Here is a 12,464-nt window from a genome sequence, read left to right on the forward strand (position 1 = left end):
TGATGCCACGTGCTGGCCCGTGGGGACTAGGCTTCCCCCTCGGGGCAGCCTGTCTGCACCAGTTCTCAGGCGGCTGGAGGAGGTGACCCCGAGTACCCAGAGGGCAGGTTCCCTGCTTTCTCCTGCCGCTGTGCGTCCCGATTGTTAGTTCTAAGATGAAAAGGGACCAGCACTCCCTCCTCCCCGCCCACTCCTCCAGGCACAGGGGATCAACCTCACAACCTTGACGGGCCCACTCGGGACAAGTCCTCTACTCCACCTGGGTCACCTTGTTCAGCTGTGAAGCAGGCGCCGCTGTGGCCCTCATTCCAGACGAGGAAACTGAGGCAGGAGGAGGTGAGGGCCTCGCCTAAGTGAGACAGACCCTTGGCCATCAGAGCCCCATCCTGGGGGTCCCTTCAGAAACCGGATTTGATCTCCGAGGAAGAAAAGCTGTGGCCCATGAAAGGCCTTTCTGTTCTGACAAGAATCCACCTAACACCGGCTTAGCCCCTTGGACTGACAAGCTCCAGGCTCCCCGGGTGAGGAGGATAAAGATCTTCCTCCTGAAGATGGAGCCGCTGCCTGGTCGCCTGGTCGAGGCCTGTCGTGCGGCTGTGGCTGATTCAGGCTGTGGCTGATTCAACGGTATTGACATGCAGACGCAATCACAGACCGGGCTTTCTTCCATAGTTCCTACGGTGATCATCCAACCATGGCTCTGGGATCATCAGGGGTGGCAGAAGAGGCAGGTGGTCCAGCCTAGGACTGCCCGGAGGGTGTGGAAGCCGCCCGCGCTGGCTCCCATCCCTGCTGGACCTCAGTTTAAGGAGGGCGTGGCCTGGACTGGCCGCTTGGTGCCTGGGCTGCTGTGACTCTGCATCGTGTAGACACGCCCTGCCGAGCTTGTATTTGATTCCACGGGGCTGTGATGGAGACTGTGTCCCGAATCTCACTCGGCCGGGACGTGCTCCGGCAGGAGAGGAGGGGACCCTGGTCTGGGAAACCGGCCGTCTGCACAGATGGGAGGGGCTCTCGAGTGGTGCTTGGGGCTCCGGCTCCCTTATTTCTACACCCCAGGCCCTTGAGGGTGTAGAAATTACAAATTACAAATAAAGTAATTAAACGTGAGGACAGGGATTCCGTCAGTAAATACACACACAAGCAGGGCTGCCCATCGGGCCCTGATCCGCAGGCGAAAGCAGCCCGGGCCTCCGGCAATAAAGTCGTGAACCGGGCTCGCTAGCCGGCCGGGCAGCACGGCGCGCACTGTCTAAATGACTCTTTTTATTGAGATATAATCACATATCGTAAAACTCATCGTTTTGAAGTGTACAGTTGAGTGGTTTTTACCACATTCACAATGTTGTTCAGCATCGCCACTACCTAATTCCAGAGCATTTTTCTCACCCCAAAAAGAAACCCCGTCCCTGTGAACAGTCACCCCCAGTTCTCCGTTCCCCCAGCCCCTGGCAGCCACTGATATTTCTGTATGGATTTGCCTGTTCTGGGCATTTCGTATAAATGGAATCACACAGCATGTGCATTTCGTGTCTGGCTTTGCTCCCTAAGCATCGTGTTTTCACAGTTCGTCCACGATGTAGCCAGTGTCAGTGCTTCATTCCTTTTCAGGTTAAATAACGTTCCGTTTTATGGATGTACCACAGTGTCTTCGTCCATTCATCACTCCATGGACACTTGGGTTGTTTCCGCTCTGACCATTGTGACTCAGCTGCCGTGAACATTTAGTACAGTTTCTGTGTAGACGTGTTTTCGTTTCTCTTGGGCGTGTGCCTAGAAGAGGAATTGCTGGATCATGTGGGAATTCTGTGTCTAGCTTTTTGAGGATCCACGAGACTGTTTTGCACAGCGGCTGCACTGTTTATGTTCCCCCCAGCACTGTGTGAGGGTTCCAGTTTCTCCGCCCCCATCAACACCTGTTACCATCTGCTCTTTTGATCAGAACCATCGGAGCGAGTGAGAAACGGCATCTCCTTGTAGATCCATCTGCATTTCCCCGATGACTAATGATGTTGAGCATCTTTTCATGTCTTTGTTGACCATTTATAGATTTTCTTTGGAGAAATATCCGTTGAATTCCTTGGCCCATTTATTAATTGGGTTATTTGTCTTTTTATTATTGAGTCGTGAGAGTTATTTATATGTACTAAATACTAGTTGCTTATCAGATATACGGTTTGCAGACACTTTCTCCCACTCTGTGGATTCTCTTCATAGGATGAATGTCTTGTTTAAGCCATTGAATATTGACTCTAGAATGTCCATGGACTCCAGTCCCTTAATTTTGAGGGTGACTAGGAAGAACTGGGGTTCAGATCCTAACGTAACTCCCCCACTGTGTGGCCTTGGGCAGGTGGGCTCCCCTCTCTGGGTCTCTGTTTTCGCTAACGCAGAGTTGAGATGGAATGTGAGAGTGGAGGGGGGCCTCCTGAAGAGGTGTGGGGGAGGCTGGGCATCACCTGGGGGACCGTGGATGCCACTTGTGGACGCAGGCCTAGGACTGACATCCCAGGGAGGGGCTGGCGTGTGGGGATGTTAACAGGCTTGTCCTTCTGCCGCCAGCCAACAACATCTGCTTCTACGGGGAGTGTTCCTACTACTGCTCCACGGAGCATGCGCTGTGCGGGAAGCCGGACCAGATCGAGGGCTCGCTGGCGGCCTTCCTGCCGGACCTGTCGCTGGCCAAGAGGAAGACGTGGCGCAACCCCTGGCGGCGTTCGTACCACAAGCGCAAGAAGGCGGAGTGAGTGAGCTGCGTGGGGGCGTCCTGCCCACTCTGACCCTCAGGGGCTGGAAGGGCTGGCTTCTGTGGCCGGGAAACAAGCCCAGAGGGGTCTTGGGTGTCAGTGGCCACACGGGTGCAGGGAGTGGCGGAGAAGGAGGCAGACCCAGCTCTGCCTGACCCCGGCACGGGAAGGACGACTCCTTTCGCCCCCAGGGGTCTCCAGAAACACAGCCTCTCAGTGTCTGAACACACTTTCGCTCCCTGCCCTTCTTGTCCCTCGTCCGAGAGACACGTTGCCCGTGCTTGCAGCCATGAGACGTCCTCATGAGTGTGGCATCCAGCCCTGGTCTTTAACAGTGACCGTCCAAAAACCTGGCATCTGGGGCTGGCAGTAGCCTCCAGGCGTGGTTAGTCCAGGGCAGGGCACGCGGCTTGATCACCTCCCAGCTCCTACTCCTGTTAATGCATTCTCAACCCATGGCAGGTGTGTGTCCATCTGCAGACAGTTTGTTCCATGGTGAGACCTTTTCTCCAACCCCAGTCCTTGCTGCAGTGTCGATCCCACTGTTCCAAGCTGGGCAGCCCCAGACGTGGGTTTGGGCCTCCCTGTCCACGTAGAAGAGGACACAGCCTTCTCACGCTGGATTGATCCCTTGCAGGTGGGAGGTGGACCCCGACTACTGCGAAGAGGTGAAGCAGACCCCCCCCTACGACAGCAGCCACCGCATCCTGGACATCATGGACATGACCATTTTCGACTTCCTCATGGGTGCGTCCGGCAGGCCTCGACCCGATGCCGGCCCAGAGCGGGTGTTTAAAGCTGAGCAGCGGGAGCCCAGCTGAGGCCATGGTTTGAAGGGGGGGGCCCGGGATCCTGCTTGTTCTTGTCCTTACGGCTCAGAGGTCAGATGCGGGAGGGAGGGAGGGAGGGCGAGTCTGAGCTGCACGCAGATTTCCGGAAGCCACAGCTGGCTCTGCTTCTCTCCGCAGGAAACATGGACCGCCATCACTACGAGACTTTTGAGAAGTTTGGGAACGAGACATTTCTTATCCACTTAGACAACGGAAGAGGGTGAGCCCCGAATCCTCACCTGTCTGGACCCGGGAGGAACGGCTGTCGGTGGGAGGGATGTGGCCGTTCCCACACGCACACTGTGTGTGACGCAGACGTGGCCCTGGCCTCCAACTGGGGTGGTAAACAGGCCCCGTTGGCGGGGAGGGTTTATGATGTTATTTCACCTAATTCCACAGTAACCCTGTGACTGGGGTCTTATCATATCTTCATGTTGCCCTGGGGAAACTGAGGCCCAGAGAGGCTGCTGGGACAGGCCAGCAGGGACACACGGCTCCCCTGCCCCATCAGGAGGGCCTGCAGCCGCTGCTGGCCGGCCACTGGGCAGTCCTGGGCCACCCGGGAGAGTGAACACGGTGGGGAGGTGGGGCTGCGTGCAGGGGACCCCTGTTTCAAGACCATTAAAGCTGCAACTGCTCGGACGCCCCAGAGGAACCAGCTTTGGGCACCTGGACAGTTCTCATGTGTGGGTCACTTGTTCCCGGCTCTAAAACAGGCCACTGCGGCCAGAACCCAGCCTGACCGGCCCTCACACCTGCCCCACTCAGCCGCCTGGGACTCTTCACTTAGAAGCTTCTGTCCCGTCCAGTGGCCAGAATGCCAGGCTGCTTTCAGGGCCTTCCTTGTCCCAGGCCCTGTGTCCGGGGCTGGGGACAGCAGGGGCCAGGACATACTGCCCAGGGTGCTGGGGACAGGAGGGTTCAGGCCACAATGCCCAGGGCGCTGGGGACACACTCCCTGGCCTCCACAGCCCTCGCAGCCCCACAGGCTACCCACAAGCTACCACTCTCCCCATGCCCTGGCCCCCTGTAAGAAGCCTGTGTTGCAGCCTCTACATAGGTGTCCCCCTCGTGTGATCCCCGATGATTCTGCTTTTCTTCTGCAGGTTTGGAAAATATTCCCATGATGAGCTTTCCATTCTGGTGCCTTTACAGCAGTGCTGCAGGTACGGCCCTGCCCGCTGCCCTCCTGGGGCCCTGGCCTGTCGCCGTCAGAGGGGAAATGCTGCCACAGCCACAGACTAGGCAGAGCCTTCCCATCCCCGCCCTCTGTCTGCCTGGAATAATGGGGGCCTGCTGGCACCACTGGGCCTCGCCCGGGCCACCTGTCCTGCAAGGCGGGACCCTCCTGGGTGCCCCTGAGGAAGCCCTTGATCCCGGCCCGTCCCCGCTCCCAGTTCCCGACAGCTGCACACCTTCTCCCTCGAGCCAGGGCTGACCTCTCTGTCCCCCGCAGGATCAGGAAGTCCACCTACCTGCGGCTGCAGCTCCTGGCCAAGGAGGAGTACAAGCTGAGCCTGCTGATGGCCGAGTCCCTGCGGGAGGACCGGGTGGCCCCCATCCTGTACCAGCCGCACCTGGAGGCCCTGGACCGGCGGCTGCGCATCGTGCTGCAGGCCGTCAGGGACTGCGTGGAGAAGGACGGGCTGCCCAGCGTGGTGGAGGACGACCTGGACCCCGAGCACAGAGTCTCCACCCGGAGGTAGTGACCGCGAGCCGCCGGCCTGCCGCTGAGGAGGGACACCCGCGCACGCCGCGAATCCAGCGAATTCAGACCGGACGGGCTGCTCCCGAGTCGGGGAACGTGAGCCCCCCGGCGGTGGGTCCAACAGGACACGGTTTACTCGTTTTTGAGACCAGAAAAGGCTGGGAGGCGGCTTGTGCTCATGGACAGAGGCGGCCTGGCGGCGGGCGACCCCCCTTTTGTACGGAAAGGAAGACTTTATTTACTGTTTTGTATTTATACATGGTGTAAATGTATATAAATAGACAGCCGTTGACACAGACCCCAGACCACCCACCGAATTCACAAGGACGGCCCCTGGCTCGGCCTCTGCCAGATTCTCCCGCGAAGCAAAGCCTTCTCGCCTCTGGACCCAACTTGAAATAAAAACTTTTTCTTCTCCCTTCCCGGGGGCCCCCAGGGCCCCGCACCTCGAGGGCTGAGTCTCATCCGAGACGCAGGAGGCTCCTGATGGACTTGGTCTTGTGTGGCTCAGAGTGACGTAACAACCGGTCATTCCATTCCTCGGTGCCCGCGGTAGCCCAGACTCTCAGCAGAGGGGCCGCGTCTTCTGACCGAGCCCTGGGTGGGGGTTGTAAACACGTCCTGGGTGCCCGCGGGCAGAGTAGGCTTTCCTTGGCAGCGTTTTTGTGGAATAGTTTGGAATGTGGTAAAAGTGCAATAAAGAGACAGCAAATGTGTTGGGGCCTCGCTGGGTCCCTCTCGCCCCTGGCCCCGGCTTTCGAGGTGCCCCAGGGTGGCCGTGCCTGGGGCTGGAAGGAGGGCCTGGAGCAAGACCTGAGCTCTCCAAAGGGACGGCAGCCGTGGGGGAGGCGGGGCAGCCCCTGTTCCCTCCCGATGTGGCTGGCTCTGAGAGGGCTGGTGAAGGCCCCAGAGGGCAACATCAAGTCTACATGGCTGTGGCATCGGTGGGCACCCCGTGTTTACCCAGCAGAAGCCGGGACAGCATGGCTGGATGGCAAGCACGGGCTGTCTTGAGCCAAGGCTGGCTTGAGATCCAGCCCCCAACCAAAGGCATCCCCCACTCTTGCCCTGGAGCCTGAAGTCCACTCTAGTGTCTCCTGTGTGTGCTGCGGTTTTGGCCATGTGACTAGTCGGGGGCACTGGAGGAGAGTGTGCCGCTGAGGCTGACACAAACTCTGTGCTCTGGAGAGAGAATCCCGGGAGCAGGGAGCATGGAAATCGTGGCCCCTGTGCCTCATTTCCTCATCTGTTACCCCACGGGGCTCTCACCCTGCACAGGACACCAGCAGTAGTTCAGTGACAGGTCCCTGTGCTCTGGCACCTCGCAAAGTGTCAGCGTGAATCACTACTGGTCTCAAAGCAAAACTGCAGGGTCGATTTTATTTTCCTTGTTTGACAGATGGGAAAACTGAGGCTCAGCCAGAGTGACTCCCTCTTCCCGGAAGTCAGTCAGGTTCCCAGAAGGACACGCAGTCGAGGTGCAGAGGCCGCACCCAGACCCTGGTCCCTGCCCAGGGCCGAGCTCAGGGTAACACAGGCTCACAATGGGAGAACTCAGGCCGCGAAGACCCTGCAAAGGAAATAAGTAGGGGGTAACAAGTGGCCCCAGAGCCTGCCCCGCTGTCCTGCCCGGCGCTGTCCCCGCTCAGCCCGGCTGAGTCCCCTGGCTCCATTTCCACTGACTCCAGGGCACGTTTGCACTTCTAGCTCCACAACACACCCAGATCAGCTCTCCTCGCCCCTACGCCCCACTCTGCCCGCAGTCACCCTGCCGGGGCCCCGACTGCCCCGTGCCTGCAGAGGAGGGAGGAGGAGGTGAGTGCCCAGCCTCGTCTCCACAGACCCAGCACTGTGAGACAGGCAGAGGTACAGCCCCAGGTCCAAAGCTGGCGATGGCAGCCCAGTGTGCGCATAGGGGAGCAGCCAGCCCCATGCCTCGGATGGTGCATCTGACCTCCCAGGCTGCCTGGGGAAAAGGGAGTGCTGGCCTCACGCCCTTGAGCTAGGCTCCTGGCACCAGGCACCTCCCAGGCCACACGGCCTAGAAGTCCAAGGAATCTGAGGCTCAGAGAGGCCACTCGCTGCTGCCTCCCACGGCCCTCTATCCACTCACCCTTTGGTCCAGCAGACTCACTGGGCATCTGTCATGTCCTAGGCTGGGGTACAGCGGTGACCAGGACATCAGCAGAGGTTTGCAGGGCAGTGACAGAGACACACAATAAACTCATAAATAGGTCACAAATTAGACACTGCAACAGCAATGGGACAGCGAGGGGACAGAGGGACTGAGGGGACATTAGGCGGGCCACATGGGAGGGGGTTGTGGATAAACTCACAGGTCGAGGCCCCGACCCCAGAGTGACCACATTTGGGGAGGTGACTAGGGTTAAATGAGGTCGTGAGGGCAGCCCTGATCCCACAGGACTGTGTTCCTATAAGAAGAGGAAAGGCTATGTGGGGACACGGGGAGAAGAAGGCCGTCCACAAGCCAGAAACAGAGACCCACCCCAAACCAGTCCTGCCGGAAATGCAATCCCAGGCGTCCAGCTCCCAGGACTGAGAGAATAAAGCTCTTGTTCACCCTCGTCTGCAGTGTTCTGACGTGGCCACCGTGGCCTCACAAGGAATGTGCATGTGCTCTTTGTCCCCGGTCCCCACACAGAGCTCCAAAGTCCCTTGGAATTTCCTGAGCTGAAGACAAAGCGGGAAGGACTGGGGGCGGCCGTGTGGCCAGGAAAAGCACAGTGGACGAGGGGCCGGTTCTGCAGATCTCAGTCCCAGCCATCACCCTGGAGGAGGGACTTGTCATCTGGTGCCTCCTCTCCTGCCCGTACAGAGAGGGGACACCTGGCCCACGGAGACGTCCCTCGTGGATGCAAATGTCCCTCACGAAAAGGCCACTTCTGCTCACAGCTGCCCCTGTGTCTGCCATTTCTCAAGATAATCCTTACGCCAAAGAGGCACATGTGGGGGCCCACCCGCCGCCCTTCACAGGCCCAGCAGCTGAGGAAGCAGAGCTCTGCGGACACATCAGAGACAAACCAGAGCCAGAAGGAGGCTGAAGCAGTAGGAACAGGCTCATCCAGGACTACTGAGGAGGAGACAAGAGGGCTCCATGTAGAACCAGGCTCAGTTCCGAATGGAAAAGGGGTTTACAGCCAAGGAGCCAGTGGGTCAGCAGGTGGACTTACTAAGAGGAGACCTCAGGGTCCAGGAGTTCTGGTGAAACCAACCTGGGAGGACAATTGGTCAAGGCAGGTCAGAGGTCAGACATCACCTGGAGGTGGAGGGTGAGGATCCCGGTCAGGTGTCGAGGGTGCGGGGTTCTCATTAAACTGACCTAACAGGATTCTTGCTAAAACTGGGCCGTGGACAGCTGGACTCGAAGGTCAAAAGTCAAGGCCCAGCTGGGATGAGGGTTCCAAGGACTAAGGCCTGGTCAGGAAGAGACTACGGATGCAGATGAGCAATAACCCATCTACAGACGAGAAAGACGGAGTGATGCTCATTGAGCCAACGTGAGCACCAGCCCGGAAGTGCTCCCTGCCCCAGGGAAGCGTGGCTGACGGCACGGTTATTACTGTGTCGGAACAAAGAACACACAGCAAGCATGACAGGAATACAATTTTTTCTCCCAAAGTCGCAGGAGATGTTTTCCTGCAGTTTAGCACATACACAGCAGGTCAACTCAACCTCAGTTCTCTGGAAAGAAAAGCTTGTCTCCAAAGAAACAGTGGTGTCGGTGTCAGAGAGAGGGACATGTGCATCCCCATCTTTAAAGAGAGCGTCTTTGCTTTGGGAAAATGTTGGAAGCAGATGCACAAGGCACATTCGCTGGGCCATAAGTCAGGCTGCTCTGGGAAAAACAAGTTTCCAGCCAAATCAGATTTAAACCAGAATGGCCTCCCCATACACTGCAATATGTGAAACCTTCTTGTAATTCTTATTATTTTCATCAAGACCGTCAGGTGGAAAGAAGATGCTCATCGCCTGCAGCACCCAGGAAAACACTTGCAAAGGCCCGAGAGCTGGGACGTCATTGACAGCGATGGTGGAGCGATTCCTTCACTGTGCTGACCACTCGCCGAGAGGCCCGTGGGCACCGGGTGAGGGGGAGCTCAGACAGAGCAAACAGACCCTAAAGGCAGCCCGGGGCCCCGGGGATGTGTCGGGGGTGTGTGCCACCCGACTAGGGAGAAAACCAAAAAAAAGAAGAAACTGGGAAGAGGGAGGTGCCCAGCGGGATGATGATGGGGACACCACGCCCCCCAGGCTCCCCAAGGAAGAGAGAGGGACCCGCTGTCTCTGTGGAAGGGACAGCAGCTCAGCCAGCAATAAGCACCTGCCAGGATGTGGGCAGACGGACAGCACGCTCTGTCCAGGCGGAGCAGAGTTTCGGGAGGGAGAGAAGCGATCAGGGTGTTGGCGGCTCAGCTGTGAGTGGTGTTCACAGACATAAGCGATCAGCGCTGTCTTTCCAGGAAGGTCATAACCGAATCGGAGGGAGGGTTTCCAAGGGGTAGAACGTTGTACGAGAACTAAACCCCCTCCTCCGGGTAGAAGGTTGACAGATACCGTGTCAAACTTAAAAATAAAAAGTTGTAACAGAAGGCTGTTGTTTAGAAACTCAGAGGTCACACAAAAATAAAGCACGACACACCCGGGGAAACTTACGGGAAGTGACTTTCTCTGGGTCTTTGCTGCGGGAACGGGGATGAGGCTGGAGGAGGGGGGGGTCTGTGGTTTTTCATGACTTGACCTGTAGTTTATTTAGGACTTTTCAAATTGTGTTCGTCTGTCACTTCGATACAAACTCACGATGCGCTTGGAGCAGCTGGGTGGGGTCAGACCTGAGCAGCCAGGTCAGCACAATGCCTGGACCCCATGCCCAGGGCGACCCCGCCCTGATGCTCTGTGAGTGGAACCACATCCAGTTGGCCCATCTCACAGCTGCCTGGACCGAGGCCTGGACGGTGAAGTGACTTTCCTGAACTCGACACAGGGGGTGAGTGGCGTTTGGGGCCCGGACCTCCCGACCTCTGGACAGTGGATCCTGTCATCTTCCTTCCATCTTCAGAGTCAAGAGCCACATACCCAGCGCGCCCCGACCAGCCTCCCCACCAGGGGTTCCAGCGACACCGGGGACGGGAGGAGGGGATGAGGACGTCGGGAGCAGCACGAGGAGAAAGGGCTTTTGGTTAAATTCCTCTTGGAGAACGTCTGTTCCCACAAGTCCAGTGGCCTCTTTGTTCGCAAACAAGACAGCATTTGCCACCGGGGCCGGGAGAAAGTGTGGGTGAGAATTCAAACACGACTAAATAAAAACAAACCAGGGAAAAACTAAAGCCAGAACCCTCCCCCGGTCAGTCGGCCTGGGCTCTCATTTTGGAGAATGAGAGGCAGGAGGGGGTGGCTTGAGGGCAGAGACCGCTTCCGGAGTTAAAATAAGAAAGTGAACAACAAATCAATATACAAATGGGGGCTGCCTCATGGGCCACAGGGGCCAAAAAGTGTGAAATGGGGCCGCAGGGATGCGGGTGGGGGACACCCTCCTTTCCTGGCACACCCTTCAGAAGTCTGAGCCGGACGAGGGACAGAGGACACCTCATTAACAGCAGGACGCCACTCCTCCCTGGTGGCTCCCCAAACACCGGCCTTGCAGTCCCCTAGGAGCAGGTTCAACATGCAGAGCCCCCGAGTCCACGCCCACAGGTGGAGAGAGGCCGAGTGCGTTGGCGGGCTCCCTGGTGTCCAGACGCGGGGGCTCTCCAGCCACCCTCCCGGGGGACATCTCTGAGTGGCTCCCGGCTGCCACCAGAGCATAGCCCACCCTCAGCACATCTCCCCCACGTCCGGACCACTTCCCAGAGGAAACCCTCTTCCACGAGTCACTGTCCCCCCATCCTAAGGGACCTTAACAGTCGCAGTTGAGCAGAAGCTTTGCCTGCGGGGTGGGGGGCGGTCGATGGTGAAGGAAGAGACCTTAGACCCTTGTCAGGAGAGAATTCCAAAGCCCCCCGTGTCCGTGTATGTGGGGGGTCCCATATGCACAGAGGGGTCTTTGTCCTCTTCTCGGAGCTGGCATTAGGAAGGACAGGGTTGTGGGCTGGCCAGGAACTGCCCGATTTCTGGGAACTGGGAACAAAGTCCCTCCGCCTCCAGGGGGTGGGAACGGCACCTGGCCTCGAGGGTTTAATGGGATAAGTGGGAGAGGCTATTAAGGAACCCAGGGGAGGGGCCTCGGGGCACCTGGGGTCTGGTGGGGTGCACATGGGTGCCTCAGCCAGGTCAGGGGTCAGCTGGGTTAGGTGGCTGTGGGGGCTACGGTCAGCCAGCCCTGCCCAAGGGCCCTGTTCTCTCCCATTCCTTGGGTCCCAGGGCTCAAGGACACAGCTCCCCCAGCTACGTTCAGCCAGATGTGTCCTGCAGTCACTGTTGTCCAGGGGAGGGCCCCGGAGGCCTGCGCTGGAGGACACTGCCTGTGTCTGGTCCCCTTGCACCATCTAGAGGACAGCCCGAGGAAAGCACGACCCGTCTTGCGGGGCAGAGATGACCAGAGCCTCCCGGCTCCTCAGGACTAGAACCAGGACCCCAGAATCATAAGGGATGAAGACCTTCAGGGCCTGGCAGGTGGACCCCTCCACCGGGCAGGCCACCAGCCAGCCCCTGCCCGCCACCGAGCTCCGACCGGGTGAGCCTGTCCCTTCAGTGTCCAGGGGCTCAGGATAGCCCCACTGGCCTCCCCTCTCAAGCCTGAAGCCCCAGGCAGAGGGCCCCTCGGTCTTGCTGTCCTTTGTCCCTCCAGGACCTGGGCAGTGCCGGGCACTCCAAAAATACCTATTGAATACATGGGTCATTCTTCAGTGAGTGTTGAAGACAAGTTCTGTCCACCAATAAATATTTGCAGACACTCTCCTCAACACAGAAGTTTGGAATTCATCTGGAGGCCAGTGGAAGCCATTGAAGCTCTCTGGCCTTCCATCAGCTTCTAGAAGCACCAGCCCTGTGGTGTCACAGGGCCTTTGCACAACCTCCCAACATGGAGCTCTCTGCCCCATGCCAACCTTACCTTGTTAATTCTTATTCTGAGCACTGCTCAAACATTCCACCCATGGAAAAGATCATCCCGGTCTCAGCCTGGTCACCTCGGCCAACTCTCTGACAGAGCCCTCTCCCTCG

The 12,464-nt window shown here is 58.2% G+C and overlaps 1 protein-coding gene across 1 annotated transcript in view; it reads left to right on the plus strand.

Annotated features, from left to right (window-relative positions):
• The window catches only part of FAM20C (FAM20C golgi associated secretory pathway kinase), a 50,790-nt gene extending 44,789 nt beyond the window's left edge, over positions 1–6,001 (plus strand). The window contains exons 6-10 of the mRNA XM_087417421.1: positions 2,563–2,743; positions 3,385–3,494; positions 3,716–3,797; positions 4,684–4,743; positions 5,034–6,001. Of these exons, the coding sequence (XP_087273547.1) occupies positions 2,563–2,743; positions 3,385–3,494; positions 3,716–3,797; positions 4,684–4,743; positions 5,034–5,283 (683 nt within the window). The 3' untranslated portion in view covers positions 5,284–6,001. The remainder of the gene's footprint in view (positions 1–2,562; positions 2,744–3,384; positions 3,495–3,715; positions 3,798–4,683; positions 4,744–5,033) is intronic.
• Positions 6,002–12,464: the final 6,463 nt, after the last annotated feature.

The sequence above is a fragment of the Ceratotherium simum genome, chromosome 26 (genome assembly GCF_057802395.1).
Source record: "Ceratotherium simum simum isolate JZ-2026a chromosome 26, ASM5780239v1, whole genome shotgun sequence".
In the NCBI taxonomy this organism is placed as follows: Eukaryota; Metazoa; Chordata; class Mammalia; order Perissodactyla; family Rhinocerotidae; genus Ceratotherium; species Ceratotherium simum.